The sequence below is a fragment of the Ovis canadensis genome, chromosome 1 (genome assembly GCF_042477335.2).
Source record: "Ovis canadensis isolate MfBH-ARS-UI-01 breed Bighorn chromosome 1, ARS-UI_OviCan_v2, whole genome shotgun sequence".
In the NCBI taxonomy this organism is placed as follows: Eukaryota; Metazoa; Chordata; class Mammalia; order Artiodactyla; family Bovidae; genus Ovis; species Ovis canadensis.
The window spans coordinates 280,937,167-280,962,309 of NC_091245.1; the positions used below are offsets into that span (position 1 = coordinate 280,937,167).

The window sequence follows — 25,143 nt, forward strand, 5'->3', positions numbered from 1 at the left end:
CAGCTCTACTCATGTTTTAAAGAAAGCAGGGTCACTGCGAGTAACCCCAGAGCTGTGAAAATCTGAGCGTTTGAACAGTCAGTGACTGGCACACCATGCCGTCTCTGTTAGGCACACGAAAGGGACTGAACCGTCCTTTCACTTCTTTTGAGAAGACCTGAAACCAGGGGTTTAGGTACAGCCTGCTTTCCAGGTTAGTCTTTAGAGGAACGACTGAGCAGCAAGACACACAGCCGTTCCTGTCTCCTTTTGTCTCACTGCACGCCTGGCACCCAGAACGTGGTGACTCGCCTCCTGTCTGTTCGTACAGTGCCCTTAGACATTTATAAGGTTAGTTTTGGAAGCAAAAACAACTAAACTAAAAAGTATAAACTTGAGGACTGTAAAGTGGTTTTCAGAGGAAATAAACGAAAACCTTTTATTTGACAATTTTGACCAGATAATATTAATGTACATTGCCTTCCTCTGCCCTGCGGAGAGTGAATGACCTGTTAAGTACTTCAGATAACATTTTATGATTTTATAATATTTATCACTATCATTGTTGTAACAGAAATAGCATCGGTCTTCAGTAGAGTGTCAGACATCTGTGACCTCCATCGATAGGAATGCTCTTCAGACTCAAAATCAGCACTGCCGAATAGAATTTAACATGATCCACAAATGTGAGCCACATCTGTAATTTGACATTTTCTAGTAACTACATTTAAAAAGATAAAACAGAACATTAATATTAATAGTGTTTTATTTGACCCAATGTATAAAAATGTTATCACTTCACATGGAATCAATATGAGCAATTATTAATGATGTCTTTTACTTTTTTTAGTACTAAATCTTTCATATCCAGTGTGGGGGGTTTATAATTACAGCATATTTTAATTCATTTGCCACATTTTAAGTGGTTAAAGCTAAATGGAGTTCTACCAAAACAGTAAAGTTGTGTTTAATGAAAATGTATTTCTCAGGGTTTCCATTTGAAAGTAAATTTTAAAATATTTTTTCCTCTCTTTATTTTAAAATTTCAGTGTTATTGATTTACAGTGGTGTTAGTTTTAGGCATACAGCAGAATGATTCGGACATATGTGTGTCTGTGTCGTAAAGAGATGTGGGTTCAATCCCTGGGTCAAGAAGATCCCCTGGAGAAGGAAATGGCAACCCACTCTGGTATTCTTGCCTGGGGAATCCTGTGGATAGAAGAACCTGGCAGGCTGCAGTCCATGGGGTCACAAAGAGTCGGGCACGATGGAGCAGATGCATGTACATTAGCAGAATATAAGTCTGTTCTTTTTCGAGTCTTTGGCACTGTGGTTTGTCATAGGGTAGTTCACTGCGCCATACAGTAGGCCCTTGTTGGTGGAAAGTAGATTTTACACTGATTAAAGCTAGCTGTCGCTCAGTCGCTCATCACGCCTAACTCTTTGTGACCCCGTGGACGGCAGCGCGCCAGGCTCCCCTGCCCTTCACCATCTGCCTTTTGCTCAGACTCGCGTCCATGGAGTTGGTGACTCCATCAGCCACCTTGCTCTCTGTTGTCCCCTCTCCTGCCTTCAATCCTTCCCAGAATCCGTCTCTTCAGGAAAACGAACGTGGTTACCAGAGAGAAAGGGGTGGGGGCGATGAACTGGAGTTCGGGGCTCGCAGGCGCAGCTGCCGAGCGTGAAATGGACAAGCAAGGACTGACTGTGCAGCTCAGGGAGCACATCCAAGGCTCCGTGATAATGGCCTGCAAGGGAGGGGAGCCTGGAAAGGGCCTCTGCCCGCACACAGAATGCTGAATCACTTTGCTGCGTGCCTGAAACTAGCACAGCCTTGCAAACCAGCTATACTTCAGTTAAAATAGAAAAGGAAGATGTGTGTTCACTTGTCCGAGTGCCCAGCAGTTACACGTGGCTGGTGGCCATACGGCTATTCCGATTGTTGTACACTGTCAATACAGGCGCACAGCAGCCTTGTCATCACAGAAGCCTTCATCGGACAGCACTTCTAAATCCTTAAATCCTTATATCTCCCGCTGTACCACATTGGACACACTTTCATTAAGATTTACAGTCTTACAATTGCCTAAGTCTCATGGAATTGATCTGATGGTTATGGTTTGTGATTACGTTTGTACTTTCATAATTCGCTCCCTGGGAGCTAGCCTGCCTTCAGCTCCAAGTATTCTAACTTCATTAAGTGGCCGTGGACTGACTTCCAGCAAAGACTAGCTTTGCAGGTGATGAGTTTCTACATGATGCGCCGTATAAATCACGAGATAAACGCACCTTTTAGTTTTTTCTGCTACCAAGGTCCACTGTTTCCAACTTGACAGGATGTAAGGCAGCACTCAAGATGCCCGCCTGGGTCCTGTGGCTTAGGGTGACATTTGGGTGTGAACTGTTAGGGCAGGAGAGTTGAGAGAAACAGAGATAGTCGCAGAGTTTTAAGGTTAATTTTGAATCTAGGTAGACAAATGAACACTGACGAAGGCTTCCTTCCCCAAAGATGAAACGGCCCCAGCCCATACACAGAGGAGCTGAAATAATTCAGAGTAACATAAAGAATAAGTCAGAAAGCCTGAGTAAGTGAACATTGCTCCACTCTTTATTGAGGACTGACAGTCATTGAGGCTCCTCCAGCCATCCGGGCGTGTGGGACTCGGCTGCTCACCTGAAAGGGCGCCAGAAAGGGGTCCCCAGCGGGGCAGAGGCTCCTATCTGGGGAAAGGGGTCCCTGTTGGGGCAGAGGGTTCCATCCAGGGGAGAGGTCCCCAGCGGGGCAGAGGGTTCCATCCAGGGGAGAGGGGTCCCCAGCAGGGCAGAGGGTTCCATCCAGGGGAGAGGGGTCCCCGGCAGGGCAGAAGGTTCTATCCAGGGAGAGGGGTCCCCGGCGGGGCAGAGGCTCCTATCTGGGGAAAGGAGTCCCTGGCGGGGCAGAGGGTTCCATCCAGGGGAGAGGTCCCCAGCGGGGCAGAGGGTTCCATCCAGGGGAGAGGGGTCCCCTGCAGGGCAGAGGGTTCTATCCAGGGGAGAGGGGTCCCCTGCAGGGCAGAGGCTCCTATCTGGGGAAAGGAGTCCCTGGCGGGGCAGAGGGTTCCATCCAGGGGAGAGGTCCCCAGCGGGGCAGAGGGTTCCATCCAGGGGAGAGGGGTCCCCTGCAGGGCAGAGGGTTCTATCTGGGGAAAGGGGTCCCTGTTGGGGCAGAGGGTTCTGTCTGGGGGGAGAGGCCCCTGGTGGGGCAGAGGGTTCTGTCTGGGGAGAGGGGTCCTCCCCCTGAAGAGGGGGAGCTGGGTCTTCCTCCGAGGAGCAGGACTTGGGCACTGAAGCCCGGTCCCTCCTTGGTCTCCGGTGTCCGCTGGGCCCCCCTGCCCCGACTGCTGGGAATTTCAGGCCTTGCATCTCTGGGAGGGCCTGGAGCAGGTGGTGGCGGATGAATGTTCGCTTTCCAGCTTCTCGGCTGATGCGGTGTCCTGAATCTGCCCTGCATCAGCCCTGTGCCCCGCTCTATGCTCAGGCGTCAGGAAAGGTCTTGGGACTTTGGGGGCCCGGCACCCCTCCAGCCCCACGTGACAATGAGAAGCAGTTTTGACTTTGAGTCACTGAACACCTAGGCGACAGATGGTAGAAACTTATCACTTCCTGCGTTTTGACTGAGTTTTGAGCAGTTGTGGAGATCTTTATCTTCCCACTGAAGCTGTTGGGGTGTGAGTGCTGTGTAGGCATTTTAAAGAAGCTTTTAAGTTTTATTCAGAGGGTTCATTGGGGGAGTTCTCCTCCTCCAAACGGGGCATCCTCTGTTCCCTCGAATCCACCCTCCTGTTGAAAGGGTGCTGCAGACTGGAGTGGTTCTCTAGAGCTGGGCCCTAGGGCTCTGGCCGGGTGAGCCCGCATCTGACCCACTGATGGCGCGTCCGCAGCCTGGTCTCCCACCGAGGGCGACGGTGTCGAGCAGCGTCCTAGGTGTTGCTCGTGGCGGGGCTCACAGGCGCTGATGCTGTGGTCTCCCCCGTGCAGGTGGCTGTGTTACTGCAACGTCCCCCAGTTCTGCGACAGCCTGCCGCGGTACGAGACGGCCCAGGTGTTCGGGAGGACGCTGCTGCGCTCTGTCTTCACTGTGATGCGGCGGCAGCTGCTGGAGCAGGCGAGGCAGGAGAAGGACAAGCTGCCGCCGGAGAAGCGGACTCTGATCCTCACGCACTTCCCGAAGTAAGGGAGTGCTCCTACGGGCCTCTGCTCCTCACGCACTTCCCGAAGTAAGGGAGTGCTCCTGCGGGCCTCTGCTCCTCACGCACTTCCCGAAGTAAGGGAGTGCTCCTGCGGGCCTCTGCTCCTCATGCACTTCCCGAAGTAAGGGAGTGCTCCTGCGGGTCTCTGCTCTGTGCCATGCTTGAGATGGACGGACGCACACCGGAGCCTCAGGGGCAGAGCTGGGTTGGGGGCAGGACCCCCATCCTCACAGCCCCTCGGGAGCCTTGTGGGCATTCCCAGCCCGCCTGAGATGAGCTTGACTTTGGGTTGACCGCTGCCTTGGCGTGTCTCACCCTTCCCGAGTCTCAGGACGCAGGCCGGGGCTGTGTGTGGGGCTCCAGCTCCAGGGTGCTCCAGGGCAGTGCGGACGCTGCAGAAGTGGCCTCCAGGGGGGGCAGGAGAGCCCGGGGCTGTTTCTGGCACCCAGTTCCCCAGCGCTTCCTGAGGCTGACGGGTCATCCCTGTCTCACCTGGAATGAACTGGACTCCGAGGGAGGGAGCCGGCCTGGGGTAGACAGGTCTCTGGCAGGAGGATCTTCATGCCTCTGTACTCAGCTTCCCGGGCACACACGTGCCCTTGGCCCCTTGCTGCTTGAACCTGCTAGACGTCCAGCGTGTAAAGACTCACTTAAATATTTTCCAAATGTAGGAAATAGGTCAGAGGGGTAGGAAGGTACAGTGTACACCACTGAGCTTGGAGATGGGTTTGCAGTGTGAAGAATGCAGACTTTAGCCTAAGTGGCTGGGGGCTGAGGGTGCAGGTGACGACACATCAGAGCTGTGACAGCGGGGGCGGAAGCTGTCATTTGAACAGGCTTTCTAGGTCTGAGAGAGTTCTGCCACGGACGGCTGTGAGGTGGAGAGCAGTTTAGGAGAGGTGCTGTTATGTTCCTGGAACAAAGATGGATGGAAGCCTGTTTTATCTGAAAAGCTAGATTTTTATGATGCTACTGTTTCTGGGTTCCCCAGCTTGTGTCTCAGGAAAGATGATCATTTTAATTTTTAAAGATAAGTTAGGTCCAAAACAACAACAAAGATGATTTTCTGACGGAAACGGACAGAACAGTCTGTTTTTGCAGTTGAGCATGAATCTCCAGTGTTAGGTAGAGGATAATTCTCACGAGCTTTAGCTGCACGTGAGTCCTAGTGACCTGATTTGCAGCATTTCCTGAGGACAGCCAGCATCCAGGATGAGGCAGGGCCCGAACACTTGGTGTCCTGCAGGGAGGAAGGTCCAGAAAGACTTCAGCAGCAGCCCGGGCGTTGTCCCTGAACAGGTTAGGAACTCTGGGATGCTCGTGTATTTCGGGCGTGGTCCCTGAACAGGTCAGGAACTCTGGGATGCTCGTGTATTTCGGGCGTGGTCCCTGAACAGGTCAGGAACTCTGGGATGCTCGTGTATTTCGGGCGTTGTCCCTGAACAGGTCAGGAACTCTGGAATGCTCGTGTATTTCCGTGGCTGCCTCTTAACTGGTCTGCGTTCTTTCCTTAGCAGTTAAAGTAGTTTCCTTGTTTCTCTGTTACATCTGCCTCATAAGCCGTGTTTCGTGTGTTCAGATTATAGTTGTCGTCTGCCTCTAAGCCAAGGGACAGAGGACCCCTCCCTCATCACACCTTTTCTGGTGCTTAAAGAGAAATTTTAATTATCTTGCACAGGAGCAGGTTTTTCCCGTAGCAAGCTCATTTTCCTTCTTGCAGATATTTGCTGATTACAGTGTTCTCTTCCTTCAGCCCGGAGCTCTGGCATGCTTATGCTGGTCAGCTGAGAAGACCAAGGCCGCTTTCTTTCCTTCTCTGTTACTAATGGTAGGGTGAAGCTTCCACCCACTTCTCCTCCTCAGTCCCTTTCCATTGAATATGACAACATTGGAGGCTGTTAGGGATTTATAGCTGCAGACTCGGCAGCCAGAGGTGCCGTGTGGAGCCAGGGCCCGGCTCAGTCAGGCTGCAGATGCCGTGGGGCCCCCCTGTTTGTCAGGTGTGTCCTCAGGGCTTGCTTTCCTGCACTTCCTACGCACCCTGTCTTCCTTCTTTTTCTGGCTGTGCTGCTCGGCAGGCTGGATCCTGGTTCCCCAGCTGGGCGTTGAGCCCAGACCCCTGCAGGAGAAGCACGGCCCCGCCCTGTGCATCTGCAGCGGCTCCAGCCCTTCCTCCTGCTTGGCCTTCGTGTGTGCCGTCCCCTACATGCACCGAGTCACACAGGTGTCCTTTAAAACGTCAGTCTCTGCATTTCATTTCAAAAGTGATGAATGGGCCTTTGGTGGAGATTTGATTCAGAGAGAACAGAGAGGCCAAGGGCCACTGCAGCCTGCCGCTGTGATCTACTTTTTGTGCTTTTGGACATTTCTGGTTTTTTTCTCCATGTATGGTGTTCTTTTATTCTACAATTTTGTATCCTTTGTGTATATAATAAGCACTTTCTCATGACATTAGATGAGACTTTTATTGTATTGAAATAATTATACATATGTATAACACACACATGACTATTTTCCTAAATTATTAATGGCATTCTTCTTTGGTAAGTCTCCGTAGGGCTTCATGAAGTGTTCCTATTATGTAATTGCTCGTAAAGAAGGAGCCTGGGAAAGGAAAGGAAATTTGCTTCTGTGATGAAGGGCTGTCGGGAAGTCTTGAGGGCTGGGCGAGGTGACGGCAGGCTCTGCTGGGCCAGCGGAGGAGATGCATCTGGAACCTCCCCTGTCGTCAGCAAGGGCAAGCTGTGATCTCAGTAAGGATGCTGCTTCCTGTTGCTGTCAGCCTTTCTGTGTTAAGTGAGAAACATCCGAAAGTGTTCTGAGGCGTCAGTTAATGGTGACGGGCTTGGCACAAGTGGCTCCTGCTGTTTCTTTAAACCGTGTGTCCCATGGCCGAGTGCAGGACGGCGCTCGTGCGGTGCTTCCTTATTCTTAAATCTTCTGAGTGTGAGAGGCAAGTCAGAAGACCCTCAGGACCTTTCCCACCTGTCTTCACTGTCGAAACCCAGCCTCCCCCTGCCTTCTGCAGTCTTCCTGGGTTTGATTAATGAGGAGATTAGTGGTACTTTCCCTAATTGTGATGATGATGATGTTAATTTTACTCTAAGTCCTTAATCAGTGATCCAAACTTGGTAGGATTCACAATTCAAGTGTTAAGGTAACCTGACCCCTTTATAAAGGTAACAGAACACACAGAATACGTAGCTTAGCTTTGGGGTGGGGGCAGGTCCCCGGAGCAGATCCATTCATAAAGACTGTAAATAATTCTGCGTATGTTCAGGTCAGTTTTTTTGCTAAATGGATTAGGAACAATACTTTTTCAAGGGTTTTTGGATTTCAAAATTTCAGAGCTGTTTAATCGCTAACCTTTTACCTCGATGCAGTATAAACTTCTTGAAGGCAAGGCGAGGTTGTGCTCACTGTCCTCCAGGGCTTGGCCCGGCACCTGCGTGTGGCGGGCATTCAGTGCTGCTGAGCAAACGGAGGAGCAGCTTCTCAGCAGTCAGCACCAGCTGAGCATGGTCCTGGCCACCACCTCGTGCAGAAGTTGCTGTTGCTGTTTCCATTCTATAAAAGGGGAACCGAGGAAGAGGAAAGCTAAGAATTTGTCCCAAGGTCACGGAAATAATAAGTGGTGAGCTTGGTAGCTGGGTTTAGACCCTAAGCTCTTAGCCGTTATTCTATATTCCTCCATGAGAATGAATGTGCCCTGAAAAGACGTTTGCAGGAAGACTTTCCAATACCAGAAGTATAGATTTGTGCTGGTATTTTAATCACAGTCTTTGCATCTTGGAGGGAACACAAGAGCTGCCCAGGGTGCTTCTCAGCGTCTGGTTGCTGGGCCTCTCTCGCGGCCTCCAGTTCAGTGAGCCTCGGTGCGGCTCGGGGGCTGCGCTCTGACCAGGCTGTGCAGGCAGCCTCTGTGGGCCCAGAACTTGAGGCCTGCTTGCTTTATGATGCGACAGGAGATGTGACGGGGTAGTTGGTCTCGGCCCTGCAGGCTATTGGCTGTGGGCATTTGAACCAGTTATCGAGTCTGCCTGTGCCCTAAGTTACTTTCATCTGTGGAACGAGCACAGTGGCGGATCCCGTCTCATCGGGTTATTCGGAAGAGCGAGCAAGTTAATACACGTTGATTGCTTAGAACAGTGTCCATCCTGTAGTAAGAGCTATGTGTACATGTGTGTGATAAATAAAAATAAAATCTGTAACTCACTGTGTTGATGAGAAGATTCAATAAAACATTCTCAGAACAGTGTAGGCGTGTGGCAAGGACTCAGTAAACACGAGCAGCTTTTGTGAGGGAAATGACGACGACGGCTCTGAGGGGAGACGAGCTCTCCTTCCAGGATTCTCCCAGGGAGACTTGGTGAAGTGCGCTTCCACTGATGTAAGCCTCTGTGTGGTCCAGGTTGTATCTATTAATACCTACATGGAGCCCAAAGAGAGTACATTTGTAGAAATGCATTTCTGTTTGAATATACCAAGGCTGCCAGTTAAATCTTCACGCGGGTCATAACTGACTGTTTCATGTTTCTGAACTGAGGGTGAGATGCTGGCGTTGGGGTGGTCGCCATGGGTGCCCGGCACTTGTCCCCCTAGTAATGCATCCCGTGTGATCTCACTCTTGCCTTTATTCTTACGCCTAGGTTTCTGTCCATGTTAGAAGAAGAAGTTTATAGTCAGAACTCTCCCATCTGGGATCAGGATTTTCTCTCAGCTTCTTCCAGAACCAGCCAGCTTGGAATCCAAACAGGTGAAAAAAATAATTGTCTCTTTTTTGCATAAATCAGAACACAACCAAGAAGTGTTTGTTGCCGTTTACTCTGCATTTGTTTGCATCTTTCATCAAGAAGCTGAAGACTAGAGTCAGCAAAGAAAAGTAAACACTTGGCAAACCTGGCATCGACATCTCTGTTCCCGGGGAGAGCAGGTGCAAGGCAAACAGCTAAGACTGCAGCAGGCGCTGCTCTGCCCCGAGATTTGCTCAGCCTGCCCTGCACAGCTGCGCGGAGGGCGACACACCCGGCGCGCAGGCCTGCAGACAGACGTCGACTGTTCAGAGACACAGTCTTGGTCACAGCCTGCCCTGCAGTCATGTCTCAGCCTGGCTTGTGGGTCTGGACGCCTGTTTTGAGCATCAGGCTGTTCTCGGGTAACGGTGGGCCTGAGTCTCAGGACGTGCAGTGCCCCGTGGGCTCAGGGCCTCAGTGGGCCTTTGGTGAGGATGTGTGACTTGAAGTCACACTGACTCTGGAGACGGGGTCTGAATTCCTGCCTTGATGCTCAGAGGCCTTGGAGAAGGTTGTCAGGCAGGCATTTCCGTGTGGCCTCGGGGAGAGGCAGAACGCAGAATTTTGGTGTCGCCTTTGCAGTAGATCTGGTTCAGTGTGTCCCAGGGGCCCGTGAGCGCCGCCCCCAGCAAAGGGCATTTCTTCTCCTCATTCTCGACACCTCCTCCGGTTTGTTTTTATATCCAGCAAAAGTCACCCCTAGTGTGTGGTCCTGTGGCTTCTGGTGAACCCCCGGCGCTGTGTCGCCCCGCGGCCGCGAGCCCCGCGCTGAGCTCGGCCCGGGCAGCTCCCTCTGGTCCGCCCCGCGGCCGCGCAGCTGTGCTTTTCTAGAGCGCCACGCGAGTGGGATCACACTGCATGTAACTTTTGACTCTGGCTTCTTTCACTGAGCATACTGCGCTGGAGAAGGTGATTAAAGCATCATTTCATCTGGAGCCTGAGTTTGGATTGGAATATAATTAAATCCTACTCAAATACTTAGGGAATGAGGTATTTTGGTTTGGATCAAACCTTCTTTGTTTGGATTCTTGTTCCCAAAACCATGTCAAAGACATCTTTTGTGTTGTTTTTTCACCTTAGGCCGTAAAACATGACCTCACATTTCTCTGGTCCGCAGTCTGCGGCCCTCCGGCGCCTTTCTGCGTGTGGACAGGGCTGCAGCCCCGCGTCAGCCCTTCCCGCGAGCTCCCCCGCACCGGGGCGCCGTGTCCGCCTCTGCCCCCATGCCGGTCGCCTATCCGTCTTTTAACTCACCTGACTTTAGGACGACATCTCTCCCACAACCCTCTTCTAATTCTCACCATGCCTTCCAGCAAGAGCTGAGTCTCCTTTCTTCCAAACATTCATGGAACCTTGATAATATCCTGTCCCCGGTTCTTTAGCTTGGCTGCTCAGCAGCACCACCCATGGGATCTAAATGCCGCTGATGTTGGGGCTTCCCTGAGGGCCAGCGGCTCATGCTCCTCACTCCCTGCCAGAGGCCTGGCTTCCCTCCCCAGCCAGTGAACTAAATCGCACATGCCACCACGAAGAGTTTGCAGGCTGCAGCTAAAACCCCACAATCCAAATGCATAAATATTTTTAAAAAATGAAAAAAAGCCTGCTGATTCTGAGGCCCCTGCCAAGAGGCTGTGGCATAATTGACCAAGGGCGTGGCTTTCGGATGATTGAGCTCCTGGAATGTCTGATGGCATCAGCTGTCCTCAGCACGCACCACGCTGCCCAGCCCCTTTTTCTTGAGCGGGAGGCCTACCTGGTCAGACCCAGTTTATCCATGAGAATAGCTCGCACTTCCAGTGAGTGCTGCCTGATGAGGTTTGCTTCGGGTCTTTAAGCTCTAGCTGGAACCAGGAGAAGTTGGTGTGGTTAACCCCTGTATATGGATGAGAGACGGGAGCTCAGAGAGGAGCAGACAGTGGCCCAAAAGCAGAGCCTCCCAAGTGACGGGACTGGGTTTCCCATCGCGTCTGATTCCTACTGCACTGCCCTGCGCGTACCTGTGTGCCTGGCAGACGCACAGGCAGACCCGTGCACAAGGAAAGAGGAATGATCAGGCGGGGACCCGGGGCTCCAGGCGGGTCCGGTTAGTTCCCTTCTGGAGGGATGGTGGGGGTGAGACTTCCCTGGCCCTCCTGCTCAGGACACCTCCTGGCCTGCCCTGCTCCCCACGTCTCACCCGTCACCGCACAGCGTGGAGACGGCGGTGTCTCTGCCCGGGGACGCCAGGCTCACCCCAGGAGCTCTGGCCGTCACCTAGCTCAGCTGGGTCGCACTCGTCAGTGTTCCCTGCCGCCATCGGAAGCCGGCTGACTTCTGCTCTGCTGTAATTGCAGTGTGTGCTCTGGGGGGAAAGAAGGGGTAATCTTCTCCTTAATTGGCATGTCTGCGCATCCAGGCGCCTGTGAGAAATGACAGGCACAGTGAGGGCTCTGAACTTGGGCAAGGCTCTCAGATGTCTCGTGAGTCACCAGAGCTGCCTCTGTGTGGAAGCACTCCAGTGTCCTTTGAAGCCCAGGAGGCCTGTTTGCTGGAAGGGAAGGCCTGCAGCCTGGCGCTTCAGTCTCTTCTCATCCCTTCATGTGTGCATCTGAGGGGGTCTCGCCTGTATATGGCTACTTCTATTTTTGACACTTACTGTGATGGCCTGTATGAGAAAAGCAGATAAAGAGCGGATATATGTAAATGTCTAACGGATCCACCTCGCTCTGTACCTGAAGTTAACACACATTGGCGATCAGTATATTCCGACTCCTTACATGCCAGTTGCTCTTCAGTTAGGAGCTGTGTGCCTGTGTCTCCGCAGCTCGTTTCGCTTATTTCACCGCTCTTGGCTGCGGGGGCATCCCCTGTGGTCGCCCTGACACCGAGATGGCGTGCTCTGGGGCCTCCGTCTGCGCCATCAGACGAGGTCTGTGCGCCGCGTCACTGGCGCCCGTGCTGCCGCCAGCCACGCGCGGGCAAACAACGCCTACTTCCTACCTTGGCTTTTTCTTTTTTTTTTTTAAAGACAAAACAAAATGGTTTTGTTTGGAGACACTCTTGAACTTACGGAAGAGCAACAAAACCAGGACCAAGCAGCCCCTTGCTGTGTGTTTGCTGTTCCAGACTCACCGTTGCTAACGCTGGCCCTGTTGTGCTGGCATTCTGCGGCTTCTCTCTGTCTCTCTCCATGTACTAACGTGTGTGTGCGTACCTGTCTTCTGAACAGCCTGATGGTTACAAAGGTCATGCCCCTTTGCTGGCTTCAGTGGGGATCTCCTAAGAGCAAGAGTGCTTTCATATTTAACCCCAGCAGAGTTATCACAGTGAGGAATTTCAGCCTTGATGCAGTATTATTCCTTAATCTGGGTACTGTTTTCCATCTTGCCTCTCATCTCAGCCACAGGGTTCATAGCCATTTTCTGTCACAGCAGGAGGCATGGAATGTTGGCCTCTCCCATTATCGCTGGTGTGAAGTTTGTCACTGGATTAAGGTGGGGTTTTTGAGATTTCTCCATTGCAGTGTTAACTTTTCCACTTTGGTAATTAAAAAAAAAAAAAAGGTACTTTTGTGGGGAGATGCTTTGGTGCTTCCCTAGTGGCTCAGACGGTAAAGTGTCTGTCTGCAATGCAGGACACCCGGGTTTGATCCCTGGGTTGGGAAGATCCCCTGGAGAAGGAAATGGCAGCCTACTCCAGTATTCTTGCCTGGAAAATCCCGTGGACTGTGGAGTCCATGGGGCTGCAAAGAGTTGGACACGACTGAGCGACTTCACTTTCACTTTCACTTTTCACTTTGAGGCTTTTCTATTTTTATCAAAATTACAGTCACAAGATTCGGCGTGTACAGATGGCTCTTCCCTGAATCAGTCACTATGTGCCGGCTGTTCCCTAACTGTCCCCCTCTCCCCACCTTCCCTCATTGCTCCCTTATTTCTTCCCATTCTCCTGTAAGGAGAGTTTTACCTTCTCTCCATTACTTATTTGTTCATTTCTTATGTTATCACTTTGGACTCAGATGTCTTAATTTTATCCAGTGGGTTGTAACTACCCTTGTCTTTATCATCAAGCTCACACTGGCCACATGGCTTCTGTCTTAGAGATGACGTCTTCGGGTGCTGGGCAGGAATGGAATGCTCTCGCGTACACTTGGTTCATTACTACCCAAGAAAGACGGCATTTAATGCCTTCTCTTCCTTCTCCTGGGGGCAGTTATCAGTCCACCTCCTGTGGCCGGGACAGTTTCCTACAATTCGAGTTCCGCTTCCCTTGAGCAGCAGAACGGAGGGAGCACCAGCCCATCCTGTCGAGGCGCGTCCGGGCTTGAGGCAAACCCAGGTAAGCTCGGAGGGCACCAGCGAGGGCTGTGATTCCCAAGAAGCTCCGTTATCTGAGGAGTGCCAAAGGGAGCCTTAAGTCAACTGCGTACTGTGCGTGTCAAGGATCTTAATGGCTGGAACTCCCTCTGAGCTGCATTGGTTAGTTATTGCTGTGTAACAAGCCAACTTGAAATGCAGAGTCTCAAACTGTGATCCTTTATCGTCATAGCTCACTCATTCTGTGTGCTGCCTAGGAGGTGGCTGATAAGGCTCGACTCCAACAGGCTGTGCTTGCATAGTTCTCGTCCTCCTTTGAGGACCACCGGGTGTCTTTTCCTTTCCTTGGGGCAGAATGCGTCCTTATGATGATGGCAGAGGCACCAGAAAGCAGGCAGAAATGCAGTTTCCTGCAGCTTAAGCTTGTAGCTGGTGCTCCGTGACGCCTGCCTTATTTTGTCATCGGAAGCGAATCACGTGGTCAGACTCAGAGTCAAGGGGTGGGGAGACGGCCTTGACGCCTTTTGTAGGAAGAGCCACAGAATCATATGGCAGAAGCTGGAGGCAGGAGGGGAAAGAATTTGGCCGTGAATGTAATCTGCCACATGGGCAAAAAAATCTCTTAGTGCTAGAGGTGTTTCGCAGTTATAGAATGTTCCAGAGGCTGCATTTGTGTCCATAGCCGTGACATGAGACACATCTTGGCACAAGCAAAGTTTGACACTGAGAGGTGTCATGAAATGGGGAGAGAACAGGGTTTTCTGTGAAGGACTAAGCGGGCAGCACTGGGGCCACTTCCAAGGGGGACGCTGCTGATCATTCTAGAAACTCTGCCGTTGAACTCGGATATAGCCCAGGGTGCTTTCTTATTGCAGCACTCAGCAAGCTATCAAGTTTGGAGCATATTGGGTATAAGTCTCAGCTCCAAAATAAATAGTTCACACCATTATTCTGGTGGAATTGTGGGATTTGAAGCGTTGGTCAAATGAAGGAAAATATTCTCACTCACCTCCAATAATAACAACTAAAAAGTTATAAAAACACGAACTCAACAAAAGTTGTTTTAGTAAGAAGCCTCATTTGGAAAAGCAACTTGTATGGACAAGATGCTTGACGTTGCCCTGCTGCTGTTTAGCTCAAGATGGAGCGAATGCTGTATGGAGCCTGCTTACTGGAATTCACACCTGAGGAATAAATTAGATTTGAGCATTTAAAAATTTAATTGTAAAAATAAATAAATTATGACAGAACGGGAAGAAAACGAAAAACCAGACATCATGCCAGTAGGACAGAAAGCAGCCAGGTAATCTAAGGAGTAGAGTGGGAGAGCCTTCTCCCTGCTTTCGCCCGGCCTTTCCCAGCTTGTGATACATTGTGACATCCTGGGAATGAATGTGCCTGCTTCCAAGGCCAGGGCCCTGCTCACTTTGTGAGGCATCATTTTAAGGCAAAAAAGGATTATGAGAGATCATGAGGGTCAGTTTGTAATGACAAAAATTAAATTCACCAGCAAAGTGAAACAGTTCATGGGTGTATTTCCAGTATATGTAGACACACACACATATACAACATACACTGTACATACAACACATATACACTGCACAACATACACATACACGTCCATGCACATATATGAAAGACTTTCTGGAACTACAAGGAGAAACGATCCACCAGAAGTTGAACACTTGAAGAAACATCTCTGATTAATTCATAGATCAAACAAACAACACTATCAGAAGATGCTTAGTTTACAAACAGTTGGTCAAGTTTTAGGTCATAACTTGCGTTTCAGGCAGTTTTGGCCTTTGTTATCATAAGGACCGTATTCTTCTGACCACAAAGGGACAATTAGTCTCCAACATGGAGATTAACAGCCAGTGGTAATTAGACAGCCTTCAGTGTGCACATGAAGAGGCTGCGCTTTAATAGCTCACATGTCAAGTTGGAACCTTAGTGTAGAGAGCAGTTGCTCTTCAGAATGGTGGGCACTTGGGGGACTGTGGGCCAGCAGCTAAGACTCTGTGTCCCAGTGCAGGGGGCAGAGATTCACTCCCTGCTCAAGGAAGTCCCACATGCTGCCCAGCCAATAAAGAAAGAAAGTGGGAAAAAAAAGAATGGTGGGCAGTTCCTGCGAAAAGAGTTACCTCCTCTTTCCCGCCTTCTGCCGCGCCGCTTCTCCCTGGTACAGGGGGGGTTGATGTCCACACCTTTCAGTGATATTAGAAAATCGGTTGGATTAGTCGGCACGTGCTTTGTGTTTGAAATAACCCATCGTTTGCCCTTTTGTTTTGGTCATCAAGGAGAAAAGAGGAAAATGAGCGACTCCCATGTTTTGGAGGAGACCAAGAAGCCCCGGGTGCTGGGCGACATCCCACCGGAGCTGATCCGCGAGGCCATGTCCGCCATCACAGACCCCGCGGCGACGCTGGCGCCGGAGGTCAGCAGGGGGCGCGCGAGCCGCCCGCGGGTGGGCCCCGTGGCTCCGCAGCCGCTCGCGCTGTCGGGGGTGGGGCGGAGTTGCTGGATGCTCAGGGCTGAGAGGCGGGCAGGCGGATGAGAGGTTAATTCTGCTGATGACGGCCGTGTCGTGGGGAAACATAATCTCCGCCATTGAAGGCATTCCTCCTGCTTCAACTTTTTATCTTGAAAAATTTAAACCCTCATGAATGTTGCAAACATTCCGTGGTAAAGACCCAGAGGCTCTTTATTTAGACTCACAAACGGCTTGCATGCCACGCTCACTATCCCTCTGTCTCCCTTTGCTGTGACCGTGTGGAGCCATTTCAGAGGTAGATACAGATGTTGTAACGCTTCACCCCTTACTGTTTTTTGCACATGTCTCTGAAGACTGAGACTGCTCATTTGCATTCCCACAGTGTACTTATCACTACCAGAAACTTCAGCTGGATTACAGTATTAGCTAATGTGTGGATAGGCAGTCCACAGCCTGGGCACCAAATCCTGTCCACTTCTGGTTTTATAAATAGAGTTTTATCGAAGTACGTCCACAAAGCCTAAGATATTTGTCACCTGGCCCTTTCTCAAAAAGTTTGCTTAGAGTCATATTCAGTTCAGTTCAGTTCAGTCGCGTCTGACTCTTTGCGGTCCCATGAATCGCAGCACGCCAGGCCTCCCTGTCCATCACCAACTCCCCGAGTCCACTCAGACTCATGTCCATCGAGTCCGTGATGCTACTCTTGGCCTAATGTACAGCCCATACCCAGATTGCCCATCTGCCCTAATTCTGTTGTTTATGGTATCTATTCCTGTTGCTGGAGGGCCAGTCTGGGGTCACATGTTGCATTCAATTCTGATCTCTTCAGCTTGTTAATCTGTTTAGTTTATTCCAGAGCACTTTCCCAGCCCTCTGTTGGCCTTTTGTGGCAGCGCCATTGTTGCAGAGCCCTGCTTTGGCATAAGGGCCCTGTATGTGTGTCTGTTCACTGATGATTAGATTCAAGTAAAGCCTTTGGGGCAAAAGGGCTGCTGTCATCTCCTGTCTTATCCAGGCGCAAAGCAGTCCTAGATGTTTCTGACAGCTGCCAGGAAATGAAGAAATAAGATGATTTTTTCAAAACATCTGTAACAATTTTTTTTAGAATGGCTCTGCTGGGTGAAGGTATCCATGTTTAATTTGTCGTGTTTCCTTAGAGATTTATTTTGTGCAGTTGAGGATAATTCACGGGATTGGAATGCTGTTAAGAGAGCGATCTCCTTGTAAAGTTGCCCTTTCCATTTCCTTTTGGGTGTCCAGTCCTTGGGGCCTTCTGTGTACATGTCTTTCGGGGATTTAGTGACTCCACAGAGTAGTTTTGCTCAGTTTGTTTCAGCTGTGAAGTGTGGATGTCGTCACACATTCCACGACCTGTTGGGTGGATTGCGTAGTGTCCTGAAGTTGCCTTGTACTGGCATGCACAAGGCACCTGTTAAATTCTCAGGAGTTTTAGGAGATGGCCAGTAAACGTGTTGACCACAGTGGCAGATGGGCCTCCAGCATCAGCCGTAGACCAGTGAAGCGGGCAGTGCCAGCAGCTGGCCCTTCTGCCTTGGGGGTCTGTTTGTTGAACACTGACCTGCACCCCACTGCCTGGGTTAAATAGGATGGGGCGCAGGGTGCTGGTAGGAGGTTGTACTGCCAGCTTGATTGAGAGTGGTCAACACGACTCCTTTGCAAAGAAGCCTCTCTTCCTCCGAAAGAGAGGTGCTGGTAGTATAGACGTGACTACCACTCATGGGCCTGCAGGGAGAATTGGGGTCTGGGATCCCAAGGGTACTCAGCCAGACGGGATTCCCAAAACCAAGGACTGGCTGGCTGCAGCGCACAGGACAGACGCAGGCTGCCTCCCCCATCAAATCAAGTCCTCGGGTGCTCTGCCCTGCCCACACGTGTCTGCGTGGTCCCTCCGCGTTCTCCCCACCGTGGTGTCTGCGTGCTCCCGGCCGCGTTCTCCCCGCTGCGGTGTCTGCGTGGTCCCTCCGTGTTCTCCCCGCCGCGGAGTCCGCATGGTCCCAGCCGTGTTCACCCCGCCGCGGAGTCCGCAGCTGCCGCAGAGGCCTCCTGACTTGCAGATCCAAACATGAGTTGTTTGGCCCTTCAGAGAAAGTCTGGTGACTCCTGGTCTGTACCACGTCTCCATGGACACGTGGGAGGCTCTGGTCTGGCAAAACGCTCTGCCTAGCTGCCTTTTCATGGCTTGTGTGTTACCGGTTGGGACCCCGAAACCCAGGAATGCGTATCTCACTAGCACACGGAGGAGGGGCGCTGCTGTGAGCTGTCCCTTCCGTCTTAGGGAGGCGCCCTGTGTGACCCCTTGTCTCCTCCTCCCAGACCAGCTTTCTGTCGGCACACTCGGCCAGGGACGAGGCGGCCAGGCTGGAGGAGCGCAGGGGTGTGATCGAGTTCCACGTGGTGGGCAACTCCCTGAGCCAGAAGCCCAACAAGAAGGTGCTCATGTGGCTGGTGGGGCTGCAGAACGTGTTCTCGCACCAGCTGCCGCGTATGCCCAAGGAGTACATCACCCGGCTCGTCTTCGACCCGTGAGTCGTGCCCGGCTCTGCTTTCCACTTTCCTGATTTGCTTTGTAAAATGCATTCCTTTTTTTAAGATTTTTTTTTTTTTTACTTAAAAAATTACTTATTTTTAATGGAAGGGTCATCGCTTCACAGAATTGTGTCTGTCTCTACCGAGCATCGACGTGAGCCAGCCTTGAGGCGCTTTTTCTTGACGTGGGCCATTTCAAAGTCTCTTGAGTTTTTTGCAGTATCGTTTCTGTCCTATGTTTTGGTTTTTTTCATCCTGAGGCACGTGGAATCTCAGCTCCCTGGTCAGGAGTCAAATGGGGGTTTGACCCCACCCTCTGTGTTGAAAGGTCAGGTCTTCACTGGGCCATCAGGGACGTCACTCTCCTTTGTAAAGGAGAGAGGAACCGCTCGGGTAGTGAAAGTCAGGCACAGTCACCCACCGCGTCCTGCTGCTGCTTGTCAGCTGCGCGGGCAGAGCGACGTCCCTGCCGTGGCCGCGGCCCCAGGCATGCAGACGAGTTTCCCAGCAGCTGACTAGCTTCTGTTACCGAGGCTCCTGCTTCAGGCTGCCGGCGGCGCCCTGTGCTTCGGTCACTGCATCAGTGGAGGGACATACAAACCTTGAGAGGATGCCCCAGTTTTCTCACAGTCAGGCTCTGATTTTGGCGTCTTAAGTAGGTTCAGTTCTTGCCTGAGTCTGTAAGCCCTGGCAAGACTACTGTGCTGTTAGGTTCACTTTGATCATCCATTGCATTAAAAAAAGGGGAAAGACAGGAAAGGAAGCTTCCGTAATTGAATGCATTCTAACATATAGAGCCCAGTTGCCCGTGTGGACTGTGGCCCATGCCCGTGACTGTTCAGAGTGACGTTTTAGGCAGAAGGCCTGATGGAATTCTGGAAGGCAGGTTTTAGCAAGTCGTGCAGATGGATTGTGTTTTCATTTCCTTATAGCTTCTGTGGTATTTCTGAGTGAGAGTGAACTCTTCAGAAACGTGTGCCCATGTCCCTGGCTTTTGCTCCCCCTGGGCTTGTGGGCATCGGACATGACCCTGTTTCACCACCTGTCAGCGCCTGTCCACAGGCTCTGTTCTTCGTCTAGGGGCTCAGGCCCCTTCAGGTGGCTGGCGCTTGTCCTCATGAACACTCCGGGGATGTCTTGGGAGGCAGGCTCACTCTAAGACATTCACTTACAGAATGTTCTAGTGAGATGGTGGCCAGACAGAGGCAGTTTCCACAGAAAAATCAAGAAAGAACCCCCCCTCCCTTCCAGTTTTCCTGATGTGTTAGTGAGGAACACCCCAAACAGGAGGTAAAACAGTGATGCAACCTTATTCTTCCAGGAAACACAAAACCCTTGCTTTAATTAAAGATGGCCGTGTCATTGGCGGTATCTGCTTCCGGATGTTTCCGTCCCAGGGCTTCACAGAGATTGTTTTCTGCGCTGTAACCTCTAATGAACAAGTCAAGGTAAGGCTCACCCAGGGTCTCAGAAGAGATGCAGGATGTGGTGCTTTTCACAGAAGCTGCAGAGCGTGGCAGGGTCTCCACGTCCAGAGAGTCCTGGACTCTCTGAGGAGCATCCTCTCATTGCAAGTGTGTGTGTGTGTGTGTGGGGGGGGGGGGGCACACGCTTCCACACCCACAGTCATTCTCTACTGGGCTTTGTTGGACCTCAGAGCTGAGGCTGGGGACACCGGGCTGGGACTGGGGACACCAGGCCACACCAGGAGCAGCTCAGGTTTAGTCTGTGGCACGTGAAGAGGTGTCTGAACCTCTCGGTGGCGTTGGTGATTTCCACGTGTAGACGTGGCCACACATGCCTGGTCACGCAGCACCACCGGAAGGGGTGGGGTGCCGTGTAGGTTAGGGAGAGAACTGAGGTGGCTCAGACCTCAGGACAGTTCCTTACGACCTTGTGCCAGAAGTGGGGAGGCAAGGACTAAAGAAATGCTGTCGGGGAATTCATGAAAAATTTGAATAAATGTATGACTAAGTTTCAGAAATACTCAGGGAAGGTTTGGACCGTGGTCTTTTGGGGAGTGTGAGTGTGTGAGCGACTGATCTGTGTGTGTGTGTGAGATTGTGATCTGTGAGAGTGTGAGAGTCTGATCTGTGTGAGTGTGAGGTCTGATCTGTGAGTGTGTGTGGTTCTGATCTGTGTGAGTGTGTGTGACTCTGACCTCTGTGAGTGTGAGAGTCTGCCCTATGTGAGTGTGAGGTCTGATCTGTGCATGTGTGTGACTCTGCCCTGTGTGAATGTGAGGTCTGATCTGTTGAGTGTGTGTGGTTCTGATCTGTGTGAGTGTGAGAGTCTGCCCTGTGTATGAGATCTGAACTGTGTGAGTGTGTGATTCTGCCTGTGTGAGTGTGAGGTCTGACCTGTGAGTGTGTGTGATTCTGCCCTGAGTGTGAGGCCTGATCTATGAGTGTGTGTGATTCTGATCTATGAGTGTGTGTGACTCTGATCTGTGTGTGTGAGTCTGCCCTGTGTGAGGTCTGATCTGTGAGTGTGTGTGATTCTGATCTGTGTGAATGTGAGATGGATCTGTGAGTGTGTGTGATTCTGATCTGTGAGTGTGTGTGACTCTGCCCTGTGTGAGTGTGAGAGTCTGATCTGTGAGTGTGAGTCTGCCCTGTGTGAGTGTGAGGTCTGATCTGTGAGTGTGTGTGAGTCTGCCCTGTGTGAATGTGAGATGGATCTGTGAGTGTGTGTGATTCTGATCTGTGAGTGTGTGTGACTCTGCCCTGTGTGAGTGTGAGAGTCTGATCTGTGAGTGTGAGTCTGCCCTGTGTGAGTGTGAGGTCTGATCTGTGAGTGTGTGTGAGTCTGCCTTGTGTGAATGTGAGAGTCTGATCTGTGAGTGTGTGATTCTGATCTGTGAGTGTGTGTGGTTCTGATCTGTGAGTGTGTGTGATTCTGATCTGTGTGAGTGTGTGTGATTCTGATCTGTGAGTGTGTGTGATTCTGATCTGTGTGAATGTGAGATGGATCTGTGAGTGTGTGTGATTCTGATCTGTGAGTGTGTGTGACTCTGCCGTGTGAATGTGAGAGTCTGATCTGTGAGTGTGTGATTCTGATCTGTGTGAGTGTGAGAGACGGATCTGTGTGTGTGACTCTGACCTGTGTGTGTGTGTGTGACTCTGCCCTGTGTGAGTGTGAGGTCTGCCCTGTGAGTGTGTGTGGCTCGGCCCTGTGTGAGTGTGAGCTCTGCCCTGCGAGTGTGTGTGGCTCTGATTCGCCTTCCCGGCTGCCCCTGGCACACATCCCTCCCCAGGAACCAGCGTGTCACGCTGGCAGTGCGCGTGTCTCTGCCATCTCCCTGGAGTAACCAGACTCCTCGTCGGCAGGAAGATCGAGATGATGCTGTATCCTACTCAGTTGCTTTTATGAAAGTGGAACCAGAAATGTGTCTTCAGAGTGTTATTCATTTGGTACTTGGGGAGTCCTGAAGTCAGGCAAAACTATGGCAATTGGTGGAAAGATAAGTAGGTCAGGATTCAGTAGCTACTGAGATAAATTACTGCCTAATGGTCTATAGCATGACGCGCCCACGTCAGCCACGTATGTGAGCTTAAATTTTCTGTTAGCTACATTGAAGATATGCAGAAATAGCTCTAAAAATATATACTTTATTTTTCTCAGTACATCCAAAGGGCTGTCACTGCAGCGGCACTCGGTGTCCAGGAATTACGGAGGCCGCTCGCATCTTTGGTTTGTACTGAGTCTCTGAACCCCACTGCGTTTTCCACTGCACCTGTCTCGCTCTGGACTAGGCTCTCTGGTCTTGGACAGCGGGGCCTAAGGACACTGTTGCCTTCTTCAGTCACCATGAAGCTGTGCCAGATACAAAAGCCAAAGACGCATGCTCTCTGGAAGGAGTCGTGCGTGGCCCGGGGGCGCAGCCAGCGCTGAGGGTGCTTTTGCTTCAGTAGCAGCTCTGTGTCACAGTCACCATGTCGATTACAGCAGCTGTAGTCTCCTCTCAGAGAGCACAATGGGGCTTTTGACATTGGCTCACAACGCGAAGCGTCCAAGGGCATTAGAATGCACCAGTGCCGCACTGTCCTCCTGACTGGGGAAGGCGAGGGCATGCATCTGCATGAGCCCGACCTCGGCCCCGTGTCAGGGCGCTTTGGCGATGTGTCTTCAGATGGTGCAGTCGCTATGCTTGTCACAGGTTCATTTCCGCATAGCCACACTGAGAAACAATTCCAGGGGTCCAGAGTTTAGGAACTCGCTTAAAAAGAAAATTTGGTTGGGCTTTTCGTAGGGAGAGGAACTTGAAAATATGCCCTTGGTTTATAATTTCAGAAGATTGCATAATATTTGTTTGCACAGAAAGCTACACCAAGCAACTTGTTTGGAAAGGTTGGCTAAGGTTACCTTGGACACTTTTAGGATTCCAGAGGGAAACTAAAGGTGTTTAATATGAATTGGATGCTTTGTCTTACTACTTCCCAGAAGGGCAATGTATGTTTTCTTCCCCAAAACCGTGTAATTTTCTAAAGACTTGAAGGAAGGTGGCCAAATATCTGAAACTGAGCAGGAAAAATGAAAAGGAAAGCCACTTGGTGTGAGTGACTCGAAAGTGAAGTGAAGTGGAGTGGCTCAGGCGCGTCCGACTCTGCGACCCCGTGGACTGGAGCCACCAGGCTCCTCCGTCCATGGGATTCTCCAGGCAGGAGTACTGGAGTGGGGTGCCATTTCCTTCTCCAGAGGATCTTCCCGACTCAGGGATCAAACCCAGGTCTTCCGCGTCATAAGCAAGACGCTTCACCATCTGAGCCACCAGGGAAGTCTTGAAAGTGGTCCTGGCAGATGAAGATTAATCTGTGAAAGCTGAATAGAGGGATGAGTCTGGTGGAAGCCAACGCTGCCAGTACTTATTCGTGAAAACAGCACGGTCGTAAGTGGGGGTCTACAGTTTTGATTTGAGGTATTAAAAATCTGGGCTAAATGGTACTTTAAAATTTGCAGCCACTCATTTTGGAGATTTAAGCTTATATATGAATTCCTTTAATGCTTCAAGTAAGATTTTTGTGTGAATTTATCTTGCTCAGAACACATACAAGATAACATATGAGAATTTACTTTAAGCTCCTAACTTGGTTTTAAAATAGATTATCTAACTATTTGGTTTTGACGTTATATGCAACTTTAAAGTTATGGGGCTAATACTTATTTAACCGTAATAAGTATTTGAAGAAACGCTGAAGTTACCAGGTGGATTTGAAAGGAGCCCTTTTGGTGACAGGTGAAGTGAAGTGAAGTGAAAGTTGCTCAGTTGTGTCTGACTCTACAACCCCATGGACTATGCAGTCAGTGGAATTCTCCAGGCCGGAATCCTGGAGAGGGTGGCCTTTCCCTTCTCCAGGGGATTTTCCCAACCTAGGGATTGAACCCAGGTTTCCTACACTACAGGAGGGCTCTTTACCAGCTGAGCCACAAGGGAGAACCAAGAATACTGGAGCAGGTAGCCCATCCCTTCTCCAGCTGATCTTCCCGACCCAGGAATCGAACTGGGGTCTCCTGCATTGTAGGCAGATTCTTTACCAACTGAGCTATCAGGGAAGCCCAGGACTGCTGAAAATAAAGGCATGCAGAGAAGCGAGACGGTGCTGGGGGGAAAATCCAAGCATTTCTGCATGTAACGGCTCAGCTCTGTTACTGCTTCTGTAAACAAGCAGATACTTGCGCTTCTGCTACTGCTGGTCACAGTACTAGGCACACAGGAATCAAGATGAAAGACAGCCCCTCCTCACAAGTAGCTGGGATCTGGAAATTCTTTGGAGAGGTGACGGATCAGTGGCCAGCGATGAAGACTATCTCATGCAGAGTTTGAGACGCTACTGACAACAGAATCGTTACTGTTCCTTTTGAGGAAAATTCTTGGATTGTGGGTGAAGGGGAGAAAATGTATAGTTCTGTTCAGTTCAGTCGCCCAGTCATGTCCAACTTTTTGTAGCCCCATGGACTGCAGCACGCCAGGCCTCCCTGTCCATCACCATCTCCCGGAGTTCACTTAGACTCACGTCCATTGAGTCAGTGATGCCATCCAGCCATCTCATCCTCTGTCGTCCCCTTTTCCTCCTGCCCCCAATCCCTCCCAGCATCAGAGTCTTTTCCAGTGAGTCAACTCTTCGCATCAGGTGGCCAAAGTACTGGAGTTTCAGCTTTAGCATCATTCCTTCCAAAGAAATCCCAGCGCTGATCTCCTTTAGAATGGACTGGTTGGATCTCCTTGCAGTCCAAGGGACTCTCAAGAGTCTTCTCCAACACCACAGTTCAAAAGCATCAATTTTTCGGTGCTCAGTTTCTTCACAGTCCAACTCTCACATCCATACATGACCACGGGAAAAACCATAGCCTTGACTTAGACGGACCTTTGTTGGCAAAGTAATGTCTCTGCTTTTCAATATGCTGTCTAGGTTGGTCATAACTATTCTTCCAAGAAGTAAGCATCTTTAAATTTCATGGCTGCAGTCACCATCTGCAGTGCATTTGGAGCCCCCAAAATAAAGTCTGACACTGTTTCCCCATCTGTTTCCCGTGAAGTGATGGGACCAGATGCCATGATCTTCGTTTTCTGAATGTTGAGCTTTAAGCCAACTTTTTCACTCTCCTCTCTCACTTTCATCAAGAGGTTTTTTGTCCGTTTTCGTGTAAAGCAGGAACCCCTCCCCCACATCTCCCAGTCCGTCCCATCGCCCTTCCCCCTGCTGCGTTCTCTCTGTCTGGGAGTTTGTTCTCTCTGTCTGTCTGTCTGTCTGTCTGTACGTTTGTTCTCTCTGTCCGAGTCTCTGCTTCTGTTTTGCAGACATTTT

At 50.8% G+C, this 25,143-nt stretch overlaps 1 protein-coding gene across 10 annotated transcripts in view; it reads left to right on the top strand.

Annotated features, from left to right (window-relative positions):
- KAT2B (lysine acetyltransferase 2B) overlaps positions 1-25,143 on the top strand; it is a 109,250-nt gene that overhangs the window by 66,204 nt on the left and 17,903 nt on the right. For all 10 annotated transcript variants that reach the window (XR_011255502.1, XR_011255508.1, XR_011255509.1 and 7 more), the window contains exons 6-11: positions 3,997-4,188; positions 8,858-8,964; positions 13,193-13,318; positions 15,597-15,733; positions 18,125-18,333; positions 19,659-19,785. Coding sequence is in view for 5 of the 10 variants with exons in the window: in XM_069582553.1 (XP_069438654.1) it covers positions 3,997-4,188; positions 8,858-8,964; positions 13,193-13,318; positions 15,597-15,733; positions 18,125-18,333; positions 19,659-19,785 (898 nt within the window). In the remaining 5 variants the exon portion in view is untranslated. The remainder of the gene's footprint in view (positions 1-3,996; positions 4,189-8,857; positions 8,965-13,192; positions 13,319-15,596; positions 15,734-18,124; positions 18,334-19,658; positions 19,786-25,143) is intronic.